The sequence below is a fragment of the Strongyloides ratti genome, scaffold srae_chrx_scaffold0000003 (genome assembly GCF_001040885.1).
Source record: "Strongyloides ratti genome assembly S_ratti_ED321, scaffold srae_chrx_scaffold0000003".
Taxonomy (NCBI): domain Eukaryota; kingdom Metazoa; phylum Nematoda; class Chromadorea; order Rhabditida; family Strongyloididae; genus Strongyloides; species Strongyloides ratti.
This window is the reverse complement of record NW_020171511.1, coordinates 793,409-815,537: the sequence shown is the minus strand read 5'-3', so window position 1 is coordinate 815,537 and position 22,129 is coordinate 793,409. Positions and strand designations below refer to the sequence as shown.

At 19.1% G+C, this 22,129-nt stretch overlaps 7 protein-coding genes across 7 annotated transcripts; 5 read left to right on the top strand and 2 right to left on the bottom strand.

Annotated features, from left to right (window-relative positions):
• Nucleotides 1-596: 596 nt before the first annotated feature.
• SRAE_X000198400 (Dopamine receptor 2) lies at nt 597-2,718 on the top strand (the record flags this gene model as incomplete). The annotated part of the gene is made up of 5 exons (XM_024655106.1): nt 597-1,104; nt 1,306-1,367; nt 1,474-1,626; nt 1,677-2,384; nt 2,434-2,718. 5 exons carry the CDS (start codon nt 597-599, stop codon nt 2,716-2,718), a joined length of 1,716 nt encoding a protein of 571 aa, XP_024499454.1.
• A 1,187-nt stretch (nt 2,719-3,905) lies between these two features.
• Nucleotides 3,906-5,021, top strand: SRAE_X000198300 (Paired box protein Pax-6; the record flags this gene model as incomplete). The annotated part of the gene is made up of 2 exons (XM_024655095.1): nt 3,906-4,016; nt 4,077-5,021. The coding sequence occupies 2 exons, from the start codon at nt 3,906-3,908 to the stop codon at nt 5,019-5,021; spliced, it is 1,056 nt and encodes a 351-aa protein (XP_024499453.1).
• A 1,853-nt stretch (nt 5,022-6,874) lies between these two features.
• On the top strand, nt 6,875-7,128 carry SRAE_X000198200 (Hypothetical protein; the record flags this gene model as incomplete). Its single annotated transcript, XM_024655084.1, has 2 exons — nt 6,875-6,950; nt 6,998-7,128. The coding sequence occupies 2 exons, from the start codon at nt 6,875-6,877 to the stop codon at nt 7,126-7,128; spliced, it is 207 nt and encodes a 68-aa protein (XP_024499452.1).
• Nucleotides 7,129-7,524: 396 nt separating this feature from the next.
• On the bottom strand, nt 7,525-8,064 carry SRAE_X000198100 (Calmodulin-like protein 3; the record flags this gene model as incomplete). The annotated part of the gene is made up of 2 exons (XM_024655073.1): nt 7,525-7,556; nt 7,599-8,064. The coding sequence occupies 2 exons, from the start codon at nt 8,062-8,064 to the stop codon at nt 7,525-7,527; spliced, it is 498 nt and encodes a 165-aa protein (XP_024499451.1).
• Nucleotides 8,065-13,714: 5,650 nt separating this feature from the next.
• Nucleotides 13,715-14,632, top strand: SRAE_X000198000 (Troponin I; the record flags this gene model as incomplete). Its single annotated transcript, XM_024655062.1, has 3 exons — nt 13,715-13,789; nt 13,842-13,970; nt 14,039-14,632. The coding sequence occupies 3 exons, from the start codon at nt 13,715-13,717 to the stop codon at nt 14,630-14,632; spliced, it is 798 nt and encodes a 265-aa protein (XP_024499450.1).
• Nucleotides 14,633-15,122: 490 nt separating this feature from the next.
• Nucleotides 15,123-16,383, bottom strand: SRAE_X000197900 (Cysteine-rich repeat-containing protein; the record flags this gene model as incomplete). Its single annotated transcript, XM_024655051.1, has 2 exons — nt 15,123-16,246; nt 16,296-16,383. The coding sequence occupies 2 exons, from the start codon at nt 16,381-16,383 to the stop codon at nt 15,123-15,125; spliced, it is 1,212 nt and encodes a 403-aa protein (XP_024499449.1).
• Nucleotides 16,384-20,492: 4,109 nt separating this feature from the next.
• On the top strand, nt 20,493-22,092 carry SRAE_X000197810 (Ectonucleotide pyrophosphatase/phosphodiesterase family member 6; the record flags this gene model as incomplete). The annotated part of the gene is made up of 4 exons (XM_024655040.1): nt 20,493-20,942; nt 20,985-21,122; nt 21,191-21,676; nt 21,724-22,092. The coding sequence occupies 4 exons, from the start codon at nt 20,493-20,495 to the stop codon at nt 22,090-22,092; spliced, it is 1,443 nt and encodes a 480-aa protein (XP_024499448.1).
• Between the last annotated feature and the right edge of the window lie 37 nt (nt 22,093-22,129).

The following is a 22,129-nucleotide window of genomic DNA, read 5'->3' as shown; positions in this document are numbered from 1 at the left end:
AAAATTACTTTACATAACATATCATTAAAAAGACAAATTTTAAAAATCATGTTATTATAATATATCTTTTACAAATGTCTAACTAAAACCTTTAACTAATCTTTTGTTTTATTTTTATATACTTATTTTTATTATAAAAGTAATATCGTTTTATTATAACTTTGATAATAATAATTTAAAAAAAAAATTATTACTTCTTGTAAATGTTTACAATATACTTTTTCTCAGAAAAACTATCTTTTTATTTCCCACAACTTTCAATTCACATTACACAAATATATATTAAAATATAATTTTATTTTTTAATAAATGTTTCAAATGATTATATAGATATATAAATATATATTTGTTTAGATATAAATTTTTTTACATGCTAATATTTTTATTTTCTTTTAACTAAACGAAATCCAATGAATGTTGTTTTAATTTTACTTTATTCTATTTATATTTGTTCTTTTATAAAAGGAAAAACAAGTAAAATTATTAACAGCTCTAATTTATCAATTAATCTTGATCAATTACCACTTTCATATAATAATGATAAAAATAAAACAATTCTACTTCATGAACAAGTAATTAATAAATTAATAAATAATATGTCTCAAAGTAAAAATAATTCTTATAATGATATGTTGTTAACAGCAATGAATATTATAAATAATGAAGATAACAATATCGAAAAACATAATACATTTTTAAATTCATGTGGAAAAATTGCATTAACATTATTGTTATCTTTTTTTTGTATAATGACAATATCTGGAAATTGTTTAGTAGTTTTGGCAGTTTGTACCAAAAAATATTTACGAAATCCTACAGGATTTTTGATTGTTTCACTTGCAATTGCCGATCTTATTGTAGGATTAGTTGTTATGCCATTAAATAGTTTATTTGAAATAACAAATCATGTCTGGTTACTTGGATTACCAATGTGTGATTTATTTCATGCTTTTGATATTCTTGCTTCAACATCATCAATATGGAGTCTTTGTGTAATTAGTTTAGATAGATATATGGCAGGTCAAGATCCAATTGGGTATCGTGATAAAGTTTCTAAAAAAAAAATTTTAATAACAATTGGATTGGTTTGGATGGCTTCAGCATGTAAGTTAAAAAAAAAATATTAAGTGTAATCATATATAAAATTTACATAAATATTTATTAATTATAAATTTGATTAAAAATTTCTGTAAATTTATTTCCTTATTTAAATTTGATACAATTATCTAATAATAAAAATATAACTTTATAAAATATATTTTTATGATAGTAAAAAAAAAAGAGTTTAAAAATTTATTTATTTAGGTTTATCATTTCCTGCAATTATCTGGTGGCGCAAAGCATCTCCGCAACTTTATCTAGATGATGTAAGTTTTATTCAACTATTATTTATTATATTATGATAATAGTATATAAAAAAAAAAATTTTTTTTTTTTGCTTACATTTTAAAACTTATTAAATTTAAATTTTAGAATAAATGTATATTTACTGATAATTGGTTATATATTGTCTTTTCGTCTTTGGTCTCATTTTATATTCCACTTATATTAATTTTATTTGCTTATGGAAGAGTTTATCTAATTGCTACGAGACATTCTAAAAGTCTTAAATTAGGTATTAAAAAGGTATATATTTTTTTTATATGAAAAATATTTATAATATAAAATATATTTAGGTAAAAAATAAAAAAGTTGTTGCAAAAAATTCAATCAATGGTGGTTCTGAAGAAGTTATATTAAATAATGATGATACAGGTTTAAGAATACATTATGGTGGTGGAATAAAAAATTCATCAAAGGGTGTAAGTATTCAATGTTTATCACATCATTCAAATGATACTTCTCATCCAACACAATATCATAAATTTTCTGATGTTACTGGATGTGGACGAATAAATCAACAATCACGAGGAGAATACATTTATATGAATAAATATTCATCTAGAAATCTTAGTAAATCTTCTGATTTAAATAAGTTTCAAGAAATAACACTTCCAATATCTAATGAATGTAGAACACCAACACCTGTAGGTGGATTTATTAATTGTTACAAACAAGATCCATTATCACAAAGAGTAACTCATAAAACATCAACAATAAGTTTTAAAGAATGCCCAAATAAAAAATTAGGAAGAACATCAACTAATAAAAGTTTGATAAATTTATTATCAGATAAAGAAGAATCATCTGTAGATTTTCATGAAAAAGCACAAAGAAAAATATCATTAAGAAAAAGATTATGTATGAAAGAAAAATCAAGACAAATGGTTAAATATGTTCATGAACAACGTGCAGCTAGAACATTATCAATTGTAGTTGGAGTTTTTATTCTTTGTTGGTTACCATTTTTTATATTATCTCCAATACTCTCTATATGTCAAGATGTAAGTTTATTATTCAAAAAAAATAATAATAGTATTTATTTATTTTAAGTGTGTTTCTGATAAACGTTTAATCTTTTCAATTTTTACCTGGGCGGGACATTTAAATTCTATGTTAAATCCATTAATTTATTCTCGGTTTAGTCGAGATTTCCGTAAAGCATTTAAACAAATTTTAATTTGTCAAAAAGAAAAACCACCTAGAAGTGTTATAAAAAGCCCACTTACAATTATGTTTGCTAAACTAGTTACGGTATCAACATTATCTGATGACAAAGAAATAATAATGCCAATAAATCAACGACTAAATCAAGAAATGAAAACATCTTTTGCATAATTTTAGTTATTTTTTAATTTAAATTTATTATTGTAAAAAATAAATATAATTTTTTTAACATTTTGAAAAAAGTATTGGAATAATATCTTGACTATTTAAAAAAATTTTAAAATTACTTGGTTTTTATAAATAAAATAATATATATATTTTAAATTTGTATTATCTTAAAAGTAAAATAAAAATTTTTTTTAAAATATTTAATTGAACTTTTTTTTTTTATTTTATCAACATATTGTAACTTAAATTAAAGTTTTTATAAACTAACATTATTTATAATTTTTAGTTTATTTGAAAATGACAAATTAAATACAGTTTTTAAATTAAACATTAGTAATAAATATAAAAAAAAATTTTTTTTTCACTTAATTGTAATTTGACTTGTAAAAAGTTTAATGGATTTTTAAGAATTAAATATCAATTTGATTGAATCTTTTTATGTTAATTCTCAACTATCCGATTTTACCAACATTCATTAATAATATTGATAATTTACATTTATTAAGTTAAATTTGTTTTAAGAAACATTTTAATGTGTCTGAATAAGTTGATAAAATAGAAAGACTAACTTTTTATCTTTAAACTTTTGTCACTTATAACAAATTGTAAAAGGATATTATATATATATATGTTTTACCTAAATCTACCAATGATAGAGGAAAATTGGTATTGTAAAACTATAGCATACTATTTTATAAAGTAAATATTTATTATTGTTTAACACCTTTATTACAGTTGCACAGATTTACCCATCTTACTTAACTTTATATATTAAATTTAAAAAAAAAAAGTAAAAAGCGAATAGTTTACTGTTATTAAAAATACTTTCTTTGATCATTGTACAAGATGGTAATTTTAATGTCCTCTTCAAAAATGTAAGAAGTTTTCTTAGATGTATTTCTCACTGAAACAATATACAATTAAAGGTTAATAGTGTTGTATTTCTATTATTATAAGTACCAGCTTAATCGCCTAAATTGTAGATAGAGGTGTGGCTATTCTTTTTTGTTTTTATAAAATTTAGATATTCATTAAATGTTATAAGATTAATCATCATTGCTAGCTTCTTTTTATATATTAAATATTTATAATATCTTATTCATATAATAATATTATTTATATCCTTTATTAATTTTTATAGTCTTTTATAGAGCATTTTATTTAATTTATAAAAAATAAAAAAATTAATAATGGCAACAATTAATAGTAAACCTATAACTAAAAAAAGAAGTATTTCACCATCAGAAAGTCCTGACTCAAAAAAAAAAAATAAATTGTGTGGAATTGGAACAAAACCTAAGGTAATATTTATTATTATAAAAAAAAATAAGATTTATTATATTTAATAAAACATTTTTTAGGTTGCTACGCCACATGTTGTTGCAAAAATTGAACAATATAAAATGGAAAATCCAACAATATTTGCATGGGAAATAAGAGAAAAATTAATTGCTGAAAAAGTATGTTCACAACCACCAAGTGTAAGTTCAATTAATAGAATATTAAGAACACGAGCATCTGAAAGAGCTGCTGAAGAGTTAGCAATAATGTTATCACAAAGAAGTCAAACATTTTTAACAGATGATATTAATCAATTTTCAAATTTTCGTTTATCACAAATTTTACCACAAAATAATGGATTATTAAATATGAATTTAATAAATAATATTCATAATAGAACAAATACAGTACCATTATTTAATTACACACCTTCAATTATTAATACACCAATACCAGCTTTAAATTTATTGTCAAATCCATTAAGAGATTTGTGTTTACAAAATACTTTTACAAATAACATTAATTCTACATCAAATTTATTGATACAAAATCCAAATCAATTTTTTATTAATAAATCAACAACATCTTTAGCAAATATTTCACAAGAATCAACGCAAAATGAGAAAAATAAAATAAATGAAAAGAATATGAAATTGTCACCAGATACAGTGTCCTTATCATCATCAACTTCTGAAAAATATTCTAATAAACAAAATAATTTACAATTAAATGTTGATGAAATAAAATTACTTGAAGATGAATTTAGGAAAAATTCATATCTTAATAATAGTACAATAAAAAAAATTTCTAAACAATTTGGTATGGAAGAATCAAAAATATCTATATGGTTTTCAAATAGAAAAAATAAAACAAAAAAGGATGATGTTAATTATTGTAAGAATGAATATGTTATAGAAAATGTTTTACCAATTAATAAGAGAAAATTAATGTCGGAGGATGATAATGTTGAAATATGTAGTGATAAAAAAATTAAAAAAGAGATTACTTTCAAACCTTATGAATAGAAAACATATCAAGTACTATCATATAAATAAAATTAATTTAAAAATATTATTTTTATATTTTTTTTTAATAAAAATATTAATTTATATATTTTATTTTTTTTTATTTATTCTTTTGTTTTACAGTAGTTAAAATATATATGAATAAAAGATATGAATAAAATTACTTTTCTATTTAAGCATATAAAAAAAATAAATTCCTGCTTATCCATTACAATTAAAATTGTCGGTAAAGCATCTTGTAAAGTGATGAAATTTAATATATTATAAACATGTCTTTTTAATTTAACATACTTAACTTTTTATCACAACTTTTAAGAGAACCTAATTTGTCAAGTGTATTTGTCAAAATATTAAGATTAACAATCTCTCGAAGGAGTCTTGTCTGTATCTATATTCTACATAATATACTACCGATTCTTTTGTATTAATAGGAAGACATAACAATTTCACCGACAATTATAATTGTAATGTGATATATGGTTGTGTAAAATAAAGTACTTAAAAGTTGATGTGAATATACTTCAAGCTATAAAATGTGTTATTATTTTTATGTATCTTGTTACTATTAAAATATAACACTGAAGTATTGTAAATTAATATATCAAAATATTTTTACATTTAAATACTTTTAAAATTCAAAAGATTAAGTAATTAATTAAAAAAAATTATCATAAAATTTAGTTTTATAAACTTTTAAAAATATTGCTTTATTTTTTTTATAAAAATTGCATTTAATTTTATAATATATATATTTTTTTTGTTATATATTATAAACAACATAAAAAAAAAGATATATTACTGTAGTTTGGTTTAATAATTATGCATAGAAAAATAAAATATCAACATATTTAAAAAAAAAAAAAACACATTATTTTTTACTTTATTATTTATATTTTCATGTAAAAAAGAAATTTTAAGTTAGTATTTTAAAAAGGTAACAAAAAAAAATTATGGTAATTTTGTGATTAATTAATAAATATTGAAATAATCTTTTCCTCTAATTATTATTATAATTATCTTAAACCATTTTTGTTTATAAAGCGGTTTACTTTTAATGTTTCTTTTCAAGAAGGGTCAAGATTATTGTTATGCAAAGTATTTTCAATTGTTTTATATTCAATACAGGTTGATTATACTCTTTAATATCCATCAATAGAAAGCTTTTATAAATTAAAAAAAAAAAAGTTAAGTATGCTTAACAACATGTTAACATGTTAAAACTCTTTTGACTTATTGAAAAACATACGTTGTTAATCTCTAATAATTTATACCAACTAAGAAAGCATCTTTTGATTTTAATAAGCTTATGCTAATATATTTAAATATCTTTTTGATGTTACCATTATGAATTAATTTAAAAAATATATATATATTAAAAAAAAATTAATAATAAATAAAATTGTAAAAATAAATTTCTCTTTTTAATATGATTATACTTCATGAAACATTTTAATATTTAAACAATTAAAAAAAAATTTTTAGCTGTTGTTATGGTAATAAAGATTCATACGCATTAATTTTATTTATTATTCATTATTTTCTATTTAATAATAAATTATTGTTATTAAAAATTAAAAATAAAAGAACATATAAATATTAATTATTATAATAATTTACATTTATCTAATATCGTGTACTCTTTAAATTATTATTAATCTTTTTTTTATTTTTAAATAAGATAGCATTAAGTAGAAAATCTTATTATACATTTCTGTTATAATATTAAAAATCCTATTATACAGAATAAAAATTTTTATAATAGAAGTAATAGGTATTAAAATTAGTTATTACTATTAAATAATATAATCTATTAAATTAAAAAAAGATTTGCACAGCTATTAAAATTAATTATAATGGGTGCATTTTTATCTTGTATAAAGTTTTTAGTTAGTGATAGCACTAACAATGAATCTGACGTAAAAATTAACGGTAAGTCTTTTTTTTTTAATTTATAAGTAAATTTAATTATATTAAAGTTATTGAACCAACAACAGTTATAAACAATGAACCAGCACCAAGTATTCCGAGCAATTCTTTCAAAACTTCATCATCTAAATTATGCAATACATTAAATGTCCCAATACAAAGAAATAATTTGACATTATAAATTATCAAAACAATTCATTTTTTAAAGTTTTCATTGTATTTTTTTTATTAATAGACTAAATTTTTTTTCATATCTTTTAAAGAAAAAAATATTTTTATATCAATTATCATTAATCAGTCAAAACCGTTTATTATATATTTATTTTTATTATTTATAGCAAAAACAAAAGCTAAATAATACCATTAAAAATGTATATAAAACAAAAATTAATTTTTATTGTTTTAATTAATAATTCCTTTTTTTTCAAATTTTCCATAACTATTTATTAATTATAGATATGAATTTATATAAAAAAGATTTCTTGCAGCTTTAAGTAAAAAAAAAATTATAAGCATAATTAAGCTCTTGAGGAAAAGAAGTATAAAGTATATAGCTTATGAATATATAATTTTGAGATTATTTCTTTTTCGTCATCATTTTACAAAATTCTAAAAGAAAAAAATTTTTAATTAATTAAAGATTAAAATTACCATCAAAATTTATTTTGCCATCTTGATTAGCATCAACATGTTTATATATTTGCTTAATATCTTGATCTGATAAATTATGACCCATTTTTTGAAAAGCAGTTCTTAATTCAGATCTTGTAATATAACTATCTCCATCAACATCTAACTCATCAAAAACAGCTTTTAATGAAAGTGACAATGGATTTGCGTGTGCAATTGAGAGAAATTCTTCAAAATCAATATTACCATCTCTATCCTTATCTGCAGCATTAAACATTGCTGTTAATTCATCGTTTGTTGGCGCTTGTCCCATTTTTGTCATTACCTGATTTAATTCATCTTTTTGAATAAAACCATCACCATTTAAGTCAAATTCTTTAAAAATCGCCTTAAGATCATCGTCTTTAATTTCGGCAATATTTCGAATTTTTGAATCTGGATTTCCGACATTCTTTGCTTCCGATTTTTTTGCTAAACAATTTCCCATCTCTAGATATTCTCTTTTTTTTATTTCTTTTTTTTTAAATTCTATAAAAAAAAAGTTTATAAATATTTAATATTTTAATAGCAAAATATTTTTAACAGATAATTAATGTATTTTTAAGTAATATAAACGATGAGCATAATAAATTGTTTATGTTAATTTTAAAAATATAAAATATATAAAAAAAAACAAGATAAATTGAATGATTTTTTAAAACTAAAGGAAAGTATTTCCATTTTATTTAAAAATTTTAAATTTAATTATTTATTACACAAAAAGATAGTTTGTTTGTAAAAATAATTTATTTTTTATTGTATAATGTAAAAAATATTTAAATATCAAAAGTAGTAAACCATTAATTATTTTTTTTAGCGTAATTAAAATTTTACCTAATTAGAAGTGATTTTAAATAATAGCTTTAAAAAATATAAAAATAAATAAATTATTAATTTAAAAACAATATTTATAATATAAAAGTTTTTATATTATTAATTTTACATGATTGATAAAGAAAGAACAAAATAGTCAAAAATGTTATTAATTTAAAATAAAGAATTTTATTTATCTATTTAAAATAAATTTTGAACACAGAAATAAAATGATAATATAACAACAAAATTTTTATGCCATCTGAATTTTATTAGTTATTAAATGTTGTAAAAGCAGTTAATATATCTTTTTAAACATAAATATGCACATATGTAATATTAATAATCTATTGTTAAAAAATATTCACTCATGTTTTTTTATCTTTTTCAATAGGATTATAAAAGATGATTATTGAATTGATGAAGTTTAATAATTGTAAGATTATTTTAAATATTAAATTTAAATAATAATCAAGAAAATGAATAATTTTAAAATGTATAGTATAATTTTTATTTTTACATTTGATCATGAATATTTTATTTAATTTAAATTAGTAGTATTAATTTTAATTAAAAATAACAATTAGTATTTTCAATGTAATATGTTAATTTTGTGGAACAAAAATTTATATTAACTTAAAATAATGTTATAAATTTAATTTTCTTTTAAAAAAGTAATTGTAAATAACAAAAGCATAATTACATAAATAATTAAATTAAATAATTAAAAAAATTTTTTGATTATTACAAGATGATAATTTATAAATTTATAAAAAAAAATATAAAAATTAAAAAATTATTTTAGAAATACTATCAACTAAATTAAAATACCATCTGTTAAAATATAAATAATAATCATTCTTCAAACTAGTAAATTGCTAAAAAAAATAACAAGATATACATCATATATAAAAATCATTTATCAAAATTCTATTATTTCAATGACTCTTTAAATTAACAACCACATTAAAAAAATGGCAAAATTAAAATTACATAAATATATAAAAAAAACAGGAAAACTTTAATAAATATTAAATTTACTAAATCAAAAAAAAAAAATTAATTTATGATTAATTTACTCTATTATTTTAGCAAATGTAAATGCAATTTTAATGATTTTAGAAAAATTACGTTTATTATTACAAAATATGAACATTTACAATTGATATATTTTTAATAATTAGCTTAAAATTTAAAATAAAAAAAAATAATAATGAGTAAAATACAAATAATTTAAAATAAAAAAAAAGTATATATAATAACTATAAAATTTTTTCCTGATATATATATAGAAAATTTTTAACAAATATTAAACACAATATCTTTTAAATAAAACGATTTTATATCATCTAAAAAAAGTCATTTCATAAATTATTTTATTACACTATATAAAAATATATAAATAATTTATTGATAAATTTAAAATAATTCATTTTATAAAATAAAAACTTTCAAAATATAGATAGAAATAAATTTATAAAAATGGAATAAAAATAAATGTTTTTACAATGATATAAATATTTCATAAATTAATTTATTAATTACATCAATCAAAAAACTAAAAACGGAATATGATAATGTGCATGAGACTACTAGTAATTTTATTATAATTTCTAAAATGACAATTTTTTTTATATCTTATAATGAACATCTTATATGGTAGAAAAAATCAGAAAGATATTTCGAAAATTGAAGGTTATTATAAATGTCAGTAGAATATATACATGTTTACTTTTATACAAAACAACATTTCAATCTTGATTTTAACGTGACAACTGATGTAGAAAATTTAATAATAATTATAAATAAATTAACATCTAACAAACAAAATGTTACGTATATTAAATACAAAATTAAATTTGTTTTTGGTCAAAAATTAATTTATATTTATATAAATAAAATTTACTTCCAAAATAATTTAATGTTATCTTGAGAATATTACATTTTACATTATATTATAATTGATCAAAAAAATTTTTGTATATAAAATTTTTAATAATATTAAAAAAAAATTTTATTGTAATGAAAATTTTATATGATATTGTTATGTACATAAGTTAACTAGTCTTAAAAATAAATATAATATTAGAATAATTTATATTATTATTTTAACATTTATTTTATTAAAATAAATACTATGATGAATATATCAATTATAAAAATGTATTGTAACGAACAAAAAAAATGATTAAAAAGTTACATACACATGGTTTATCAACATTAGTAATGTTTAAAAAATTTTAAATATCACTGTACAAAGAAAATAAATAATCAATGTTTATCATAATTTAATATTTAAAAATTCATAAAATTATTATAGTGTAATAAATATAATAACTTCTTCTTATAGTTAAATTATAATGCTTTACACACCTAAAATGTATAATATATATATATATATATATATACATATATATTTTATAACAATCATTGAAATTGATTGTGAAGGTAAATTTTTGTAAACATCTACCTTCAGTGTTTGCACACAAGATTAGAAAGATTGATATTAGATTTAATAACTTTTATGTAGATATGTAGTTTATTAGACAAAACAATATTTTGATCTTGAACTGTACCATATAAAAGTATAATCTATACTATTGTACATTTAAACATTTGATTACAATTTAATTATAGTTTATTATAATTAAATATTATAATAATAAAACATTAATTCTCAAATAAAATAATAGTTAAAAAAAAAAGTGATTATAAATTTTTTTTTTAATCTACATAAATATATACTTTTTTTTTTATTAAATTATATATTGATATAGAATAATTTTTTTTATATGCCAGAAATATAAACAAAAAATTATTTTTGGTTGAATAAAATATGATAAATAAAAGTACACTTAATTTTTTCATTGTTAATATGTAACAACGTTTTTTGTTTTATTTAGAAACTAGAAAATTACATATTGTTATTTTAAGTAAAAGTTTTTGTAGACAAAATAATTTAATTAAAAAAAATGTTTTTATCTTATTATTTTTTTTATTTACAGATTTACATATTATGTTGTTTTTGTTTTTATCAAGTAGATATTTTTAAAAATTTTATGCTTTTTAAAATTTAAATCTTTCAACCAAATTTATATGACGTTGTTACAAATTATATTTTATTTACCAGATTTAACAAAAGCATTTCTAGAATATGACTCACTGCTAATACAATATCTATTTTTTTTAAAATTATTTTATATATTATTGTAAAATTTCATTATTGTACATTTTGTTATATTTAATAAAAAAAAAAGTAATATATTTACTTTTTAATCTATTGTTAGTTATTAAATTATAAAATACCATAATAACTAAAAATAATCTATTGAACTTTATACATCTAAATTTATTTTTGTGTAGTCAATTCATCTTTCATATTTCTTTACTTTTTTGATTTATATTAAAGTAATTTATAAAGATATATAAATTAACCAAGTATTAAAAGAAAACGCAGTTTAAAAATAATATTTTATACACCCACAGTTTTACACTGTTATTATTTCATTAAACACTTCTTTAACAATATCTTTTTTTTTAAAATAACATACTAATTATTATCATTGTTAATATAAAAAAGTCACCAATAACACTATCAAAAGAAAAATATTTATTTTTAATATTTGTACTTTAATTTATAAAATTAATAACTATGAAAATTTTTACATGAACATATCATACATTGTCTCAAAAATTTTAATTATCTGTATAATAAATATCATGATTGTCATTTCAACAATTGATATTAATATGATTCAAATATTCAACAAAAAAAAATATAAAAAATTTTTATTTAAACAAAATATTTTAAAAATGTATTTGATAAAAAATGATTAATAAATGTAGTTATTTGTTAATTCTTTTTAAATATAAAAATATTTATAAATTAAAAATTTACAACAAATAATTTTTTTTCTAAAATTATTTTTCTTTTAAATCTCAAAATAAACTTAATATCCAATGAATAATCTTTTTAATATTTTCTGTAGGCGTTGAAGTGCTATTTGACAAAACAAATGTCTTTCAAAAAAGAACAAATATTAAATAATATTTATTAAATTAATGTCTTTTGTTAATTTTAATATTGCTTTTTTTTAAGTATGAATTATATGTAATCATTGTTCTTATATTTAATTATTCTTCTGCACTATGAAGTGAATCTTCCGGATAAATCATTTCAAATAATAAAATGTTGATAAAATTTATCTATGATCAAAAGTAAAATACAATCATTATATGACAATGATCTATATAATAGAATTATTATCAAGTGCTTTACATTTAATATGTTTTTCTTTTTTCATAAAATTTTAATGCTTAATTTTATCCTCTATCAATCTGTTTCTCTTCAGTTAAACTCACAGTAAATGAAAAGAATTATTGGTAGTAACATATTTTAAAAGTTAAATATATTGTGCCATGTAGTAAAAGATGATATAAAACATTATTCTCACTTAATATATATTTTAAAATCTTTATTTCCAGATATTTTCATAAAACTTTATCACTCTATGACATTCTTTAATAATGTATACCTCTCTCAATCTGTAAAAACTCCATATGCTTTAAATGATATCTTTTAATTAACAGAAGTGATTAAATATATATCTATAAATTCTAAAGCTTTCAACGGCACCCATAGTTTTAATACACTTGTGTTTGTCTCTTATCTTATTTTTATTCGTAATATAAGCAAGTTGCGTAGTGTCGTTTTTGATCACAATATATATATAAATACATTAATTTTTGCCAGATATTATATTGAAAGCCATGTATCTTTGTCTTTATTATTCTCCCCCACGTCTATCTATAATTTCTCTGATAACTCATTTTAATATAGTTTAATAAAAATGACAACAACCACACACATTTAAAACAAGAAAATCAACCATCCTCTTCAATATTAATCTTTCAAATCCATCCCTCTTATATTGTTCTATGATGGCAAAATAATACATCTTATAGTCTAAAGAATTCTTTCGTATATATCGCTTCTCAATCTTTGAAATATATCAGTATCTTTAACAATAACATCAATGATTGTATAGATATATCCTATTATTATTATTAGTTACACAATTTATCATATTTATATACTAAATAATAAAAATGTGTATATTTTTAAATATAACAAATTTTTTTTTTTATCAATAGTTAAGTATGAAATATTTTTTCAAAAAAGTTTTTTTAATTTTTAATTTTAATATTACGAAATATATTTATACTATTTATATTATTTTACATTATTAAATTTTATTTTTAAATTTTTTAGATTCTTTAAAATCATGGTTAACGATTGGTATCCAGAGGAAGATGAATACATCCGTTATGGAGGTTGTCAAGGTGAAGATACTGATGAAGTAATAAAAATATTTTTTAAAATAATTTTTAAAAATTTCTTATTTTTTTTAGGAATCAGCTCGCAAGAATGAGGAACGCGAACGCAAGAAGGCTGAAGTCAGAAAACGTCTTGAAGAAGCCGGAAACAAGAAAAAATCAAAAAAAGGTTTTTTGACTCCAGAAAGAAAGAAGAAACTCCGTGTATGTTTTTTTTAAATTCTTTAAGAAATTTTTAATGTTAAAAAATGTATTTTTTTTTAATTATTTAGAAATTGCTTATGATGAAAGCTGCTGAAGACCTTAAACAACAACAATTGTTAAAGGAACAAGAGAGACAAAAAATTCTTTCTGAACGTACTATGCCACTTCCAGCTATTGATGGAGTTGAGGATCATGCTAAACTTGAAAAAATTTACAATGACATCTTTGCTCGTCTTGTTGAATTAGAAGAACAAAAGTATGATATTAATCAACTTGTTCTTGCTAAAGATCAAGAGATTAATGAACTTACAATTGCTGTAAATGATCTTCGTGGTAAATTTGTTAAGCCTGTTTTAAAGAAAGTTTCTAAATATGACAATAAATTTAAAAAAATGGCAGAAACTAAGAAAGAAGATAAACAAGATTTCCGTGCTAATCTTAAAGTTGTTAAAAAGGAAACAGTTATCGATGATTTGGTTGCTAAAAAGAAGTTTGATAAACCAGATTGGTCAAAGAAAGGTGGAGCTGATGGAGAAGCTAAAGAAGAGAAAGCTCCAAAAGAAGAAACTCAAGCTGTTGAAGAAGAAACTCCACAAGCTGAAGATGTTGTTGAAGAAGTTGAAGAAGCTGAGGAAGAAGAAGAAGAAGAGGAAGAGGAATAGATCAGTTCAAATGAATAAAACAGATCATTTTATCTTCTCGCAATATATCACCATTGATAAAATAATATTAAAAATGTTTAAATACCTTCAACGAGGAAATTTTTATTAAAGTTTTATTTTAGTTAATTCATACATTCAAAAATTCTATTTGGTTACTTACATTTTTATTTGATTATTGCTTTTATAACATTAATGTGATATATATGTAATTGATCTGTTTTATATAACAATTTATTTTAAATTTTTTTGTCGCGAGTTTTTTCAATTTTAACAATATATTGATAATTTTACATATTTTTCAATAATTTAATTGGTGGTTACAAAAAAGTCATTTAAAAAAAAAATTAACAAGTTTTGTTTGTTTATTAAAAAAAAAACAAAAAAAAATTATTAAGAATTGATAGTTAGAAATGATATTTTAAAAAAAAATATAAAAAAGAATTTACTGACCGTTTGCGTTGTATAAAAATTTATTTATTTTTATTAAAAATTATTCACTATAACCTTCAGGCCAGTAAAATTGATCTTCATATGGCCATCCTTTTTTAATTTGATCCATCAAAAATTTTTGAACAATAATTCTTTTGTTATTTTTATCTTCCTCTTGTTCAACTTTTTGATAACCTCCCATAAAATGGGGTTCTAATTTAATAGCATCATAGGATGTTTTTATATTCTTAGATGAATGTATTTTTGATCTAGTTATTGGTAATGCTTCTAATTCATTTTTCTTAACTTTTGTCAATTCTTCATCTACCTTTGTTGATGAAATTAATGGAATAGTAATTGAATTTCCTACTAATTTCTTTTTTGTTGTTCTTAATGTTGTCGTTTCAGTTATTTCTAAAGGCTCTTCATTTTTAATAATTTTACCTCCAAACATTTGTGATTTTTTTATTGTTACTTCTGTTGTAGTATCAATTTTTTTAGTTGTACTTGGAATTGATTTTGATTCATTAAATATATTTTCATTATTTTCTTTTGATTCTATTGTTTTTTCATCACTTGTTTCTTCATAAACTTTTAAAATATTTGGTCCTGTTTCAGTACTTTCATCACTATCATCTACATCAGCAGCACTACTAAGTTTTTCACAACAAATTGATACTTTTCCAACAGATAAACAATCTTCACTACTACTTGAACATGGTTTAAATTTACTACAAACAGTTGGTAAACTTTCATCATTTAAAACTGTAAGATATGGATGTGGACAATCAAGTGTACTTAAATCTACTTTAACAACTTTTTTTTCCTTCTTTCTTGGATTAACACGATAATTTGTTGCTTCAATTTTTTTAGATTCACTACAACAATATCCTTTATTACATTGAGAGTTTAAACCTATACAATCATTATTTCTTTTACATTGTATCATTTCACCAGCTCCATCAAGTTGAACAAATGAATTAAAAGGACATTCAATATCATCAATATTAACAGTTTTTGTTTTAATATCTTTACCTTCTGGACAACAAATATAATTAAATCCAGAAAAGAAACAATAATAATTATCTCCACATGTATGAATATTGTAATCACCAGGTAAACATTGTGCATAAACACCTGTATTATCTTTTTTTGCAAGACCTGATGGACAATGATATCGATAATCTAAATAAAATTTGAAAAAAAAACCTAAGTAAATAATTTTTTTAATTACCTTCTGAAGCTAAAGACAGATTAAAAGAAAAAGTAATTAATAATATTGATAAGAATAAAAATTTTTTTAAAATAAAAATATACATCATGATTGTATATAATATTTTCAAAAATTAATAAAATTGAAATATAATTAAAATAATTGAAAATAGATAGTTTTACTTACAAATATCTTCTAATACAACAATTTATATATGGGTCATATTTAAATTAATTAAAACGTCCTACTTTAGTTACCATTTTAAAAATGGTTTTTAAAACTTTCCATAATTGTACCTTTTTAAAATTACTTGTTTAATATATATCATATCTTCCTATAAAAATGAACTCTACTTGTATAATGAAAATTATATCCGATAATAAAAATTCTTTTCTTTTCCTAGATAAGAATATATTAATGAAGAAATATCACTTTACTGATCCATAAAATATTACCCTATTCTATATTTTATTATAATAATAGTAAAATCAGAGAAAAAGAAAATTTTACTTATTCTTGTATGAAAATTATAATAATTTTTATTATTTAACATTCACATTATACATCAACATAAAAATAATGAATAAAAAAAAGTAATAAATTATTAAAAATATATTTTATATAAAGAAACAATTTTATATTGTATACAAAAAAAAAGTTTAAAAAAATAATCAAATATTAAAAAAGTAAATAACCTATATTTATTTGTTATATCAATACAAAATTTACTAATGAATCATGAATATTTAACAACTTTTTAATTTGAAACAACATTTGAAATCAAATATTTCTTCAAACATTTAATAAAAAATAAATTGAACTTTTATTTTAATGATTCAAGTATTTTATATCAGAAGTAGGTAGAAACTTTATATAAATTGAATCTTAAAAAAAACAAATATCTATAATAAAAAAAGAAATTTCTTAAAATAAAAAATACTATGTATGATTAATAACTATATATAAATCATTTATATCGTAAAGTTAAAAAAATTATTTATATTAGCATTTTTTTTTATTCTTTCACACTATTATAAAATAAATTTTTTTGTTTTTTTTCAAATAGATTAATTTATTTTAACCTGTCATTTCTAAATTTTTATATCAATTTATCAATTAAAAATGATTACTAAACTTATATGATTTTTTTGTTTTTAAAAAATGAGAAATGATGGATAGTTTTAGATAACTTAGTAACTATCTATTTAGTTAATCTTTTATCTTTATTAATACTTTTATTTTTAAAATTATTATCAAAATTTTAATTATATTTTTACTAATGATTATTTTACTTATTATTATTTCATACATTTTATTTATCAATTTTTATCAAAAAAAAAGTTAAAAATTATAATGTGATTATTAAAAAAATAAAACATATTTTGACCTTAATATAAATTTTTTTAATTAGGTTAGCTTTATTTTAAATAATTTTGTTATTGTAAATAATGATATTAATTTTTTTATTTATTTTTAACTATTTTTGTTAAGTAAACATTGATATATGATAGATTTTACCTTTTATTTTTAAAAAATTAATTTTAAAGTAATTAATTTTTATTTGATATAATTTTATCTTTTGTTAATAATAAGAAATAAGCTTATCGTTTATAAATATTTAATAAAAATATTATTAAAATAAATAGCAGCATTTTTAAAATCAAAAGAAGAAACATATTATAATAAGAAATAAAATTTATTATTTGTTTGATAGTTTAAAAGAAACAACAATAAAATAATAGAACAATATATTTTGAAGTTAATATTTGTTTCTTTGTTAAATTAATTAAAAAAAAGTTAAATAATAGATAATAAACTATTATTATTTTTTAAGAAAATGGTATAAATAAATATATTTAATGATATTATTTGTGCCTCATTTGCAAATTGTAATTACATTACTTATTATTAAAAAATGTTATTATAAAACATTTATTTATATCTATTTGTTTTATTTAAAAATTATTTTATTAATAGTAACATGGTATAAAATGATTTTAAAATTAGTTTTAAGAAACACCAAAACATATGTTGGTATATTATTAAATATAATCAAAAGATAGCAAAATTATGTAATGTTTATTATTAAATAACAACATGTTAATATAAATATTATTATAACATTTTTCAAAATTAATATTAAAATTTATTTTAAAAAAAAAAGAATTATCTTAAATTACCATTTTTTTGTTTTGTTATATTTTTAATGATTGATTACCTAAGAAAATGTGTGAGTAAAATTTTGCACTATATAAACAGATTTTCTTATATATTTTTAAAATTTTTGCTTTTTAATAGTATCTTTATTTTATATTTGTTAGAATCACATTGTTAAACTAAATTTTTGCATCTTCTTAATTTCTAATAAACAGCCTACACTTATTAGAATTTTAGGTATTAAGTAGTGCCGAAATGACATTTGTTTATTATTCAACATACATATTACAATGTGCCAAGTAAATAATCTCAAGGTAGTTTTATAATTATTATTTACTTTATAAATGAAAGTTAAATAAAGTATATACTGATTTGATTTATGATAAGCTATAAGCATTCCTAAATATATTAGTTAGATTATAATTATCAATATAATTAAATGTTAAAATGAATCATGTATAAATATATAAATATTTTGTTTAAAAGCTAAATTTTAACATAATTTGATTTGTTCTTTTTTTTTTGTTAACTCTTTTCAATGTCATATTTGAAGTTATTTTTTAAATAACCTTTGTTGTTTTTAATACTACCATTTTTGTATATTGTATTCATGAAAATGTCAAATTTGTTGGACACATTACCTATATAAAGAAATAAAATACAATAAAAATAATCATTAGATATTCTGTTATTTTATATTTATACAATTAAAATTATACGTTTTTGATTTATTGTATAGTAATGTAATAGTAAAAACAAAAACAGAACAAATAACATTTCATAGTATAAATTTTTTTTTTCTATTTTTTAAATTTTTTTTTTCTATTTAAAATTATACTTTATTTAGAATAGTTATTTTAAAATTTTAACTTTATACATAAAAATAATAATAGTTTATAATATAAAAGATTTTTTAATTCAAATATGACGAAAAGTATTTTAAAATGTATAAATTTTTTTTTTTATATTTATAATTATTATCATCTCTTTAAAAGTTAAATGGCATTTTATGATTTAAAATTAGTTTTAAAGAAAGTTATTTATTATTAAAGTTGTATATAATAAATATTTGAATTAACCATTTCAAAAACTTAGTTTTATAGATAATATATAAAAATTACTATATAACATATTTTTCTATTATATTAAAAAAAAATCATTAATGATTTTTATCATATATTTTCATTTTATTTTTTTTTATTTTATTGTTTAACATAATCTTTTCTTAATAAATGTAATGTAATTTTATATACTTGAAAGTAGTATCATAAGCATAGTCAATTTTCGATATGTAACATTTACTTTTTAATATAAAAAGATATATATCATTTATATTTTATGTTTTTTTATGACAAAAGTCAGATTGTGAGATTTGCTAATAATAATTGCCAATCTTTTTAAAAATAAAATAACATAGTTATTTTATCTACTAATGTTTCAAACATTTCTACAACTAATCATAGCTTTTATTATCATTCATCATTGTATTAAAATTAATACTTTAAATATTATCAAATAATATATATATATATAATATATATACTAACAGACATTCGTAAGTATTAGTAAGTTAATATAATTTTAAATTTTGAACACTTATTCTTATTTAAACTTTACAAAAACTGCCAGGATCATTCTAAAGTTTAGGTTATAATTATTGTTTCGATTATATTAACAACTTTTGAAAAGATTTATACATAATATCCTCTTTTACATTTGATATATAAAATTAGTTTATTTTACTAAATAAATTTAATAAAATGGCATAAAATAAGTTATAATACCTATAAAAATCTTTATCAATCTTTTAAATATCAGTTGTAATACCATTAATAAGTATAAACTATTTTGTTGTGGATAAAGTAGTAACATTAACAATTGTAAAATTACTTGTATAATTAACTATTTTATATAATGATTATTTAAAGTAATAATAAAAGTTACAATTTACTATTTATTTTTAAAAAAAAATACTTTTTTATTTTATATAAAATTTATTTGTTAATTTAATTAATAAAAAAAAAATTTTTATAAAATTTCTATTAATTTTTTAGGTACATAATGTATTCCATTATTAAGATACTTGTTTTTTTATTTTTTATAATAACTGATCAATTATCAGCTACTACTAAACAAGATGCACTTGGACAAAATTTAATTGTTCTTTTAATTGATGGATATGGAAATAATTTGTTTAACAAAACAAATTCAAAACTTTCATTAGGAATACAAAGTTTATTAGAAAATGGTGTTCAAACTGATTATTTAAAACCAATTTTTCCAACATGGTCATATCCAACATGGACATCATTATCAACTGGATTATATCCTGAAAATCATCATATGTCAAGTGATTTTATGTATGATGAAGAAAATGAAATGCTTTTTCAAAGAGATGAAGGTGAAAATGATACAGATTATAGATGGTTTATTGATGAACCTGATCCAATTTGGTATACTGCTGGAAAGGCAAATGTTAATGTACATTGTTATTGGTTTTCTACATGTCATGTAAGTTTTAAAAAAATATATTATAATGTTATATATTTTAAGAGAGCTCATGGTGATCAAATAGTAAGAGTTGATAAAAAACGTCGCCATAATTTTAGAAATAAAAATGATACAAATCTTCTTTCTGAAATTCCATCATTAATGCGTCATATTAAAAAATTCCAACCCTATCGTCAACAGGTAATATACAATATCAATTTAAATATTTTTTTTTTTTTTTAAAAATAATATATATAAATATATTTTAGTTAGCACTTATGAGATTTAATGGTGTTGCTAATGCTTTACAAAATTATGGAGAAAATAGTCATGAATTTAATCAGGCATTATCTGCTGCAGATGTAACAATAAGAAAAATTCAAGAAGAACTTGAAGCAAAAAATTTGTTTGAAACAACAAATTTTATTGTATTATCTGGACATGGTTATATGCCTTTTGATGAAGAAGAACAATTTTATTTGGATGAATGTTTAGAAGATTTTTCAAGAGTTAAAAGAGTTGTTAATTCATTATCTATGATGCTTGTTTATCCTCATGAAGGTGAGGAAGATACAGTATTTTTTGAATTAAAAGTATGTGATCAATGGGCACCAATGGGTGATTATGAAGGAGATGAACAACCATTAGTTCGTGTTTATAGGCATAATGAAGTTCCTGAAAGATATCATTGGAAACATGGAAAACACATGGCACCAATTGTTATAATAACTAAACCTGGAACAATTTTATTAACAGTAAGTATATTATAATAGAAATAAATATATTTAACATTAATTTTTAGAGACAAATACCATCTACTGATGTTTCAGAAGCATTAGGACGTGAAGTTAAAGAAATCTCTGGTTGGGATAATGAATCACCTGATATGTTAGGAATATTTATGGCTAGAGGTCCAGCATTTAAATCTAATTATAAGACTGGTCCAATTGATCTTGTTGATGTTTATCCACTTATGTTGGGAGTTCTTGGACTTCAAGCACCTCATCCAAATAATGGATCATGGGATAATGTTGTTGATATGATTTCAGATGACTGGGAAAATAAAGGATCACGTAACCCAAATTATAATTCATCATCATCCTCGATAGTATTTTCATATATAACCCTTTCCTTAATTTGTCTCTTCAAATTAATTATCAATGATAATTAAAAATTGTACAGACTAAAAAAACAATATTTTAAGATTT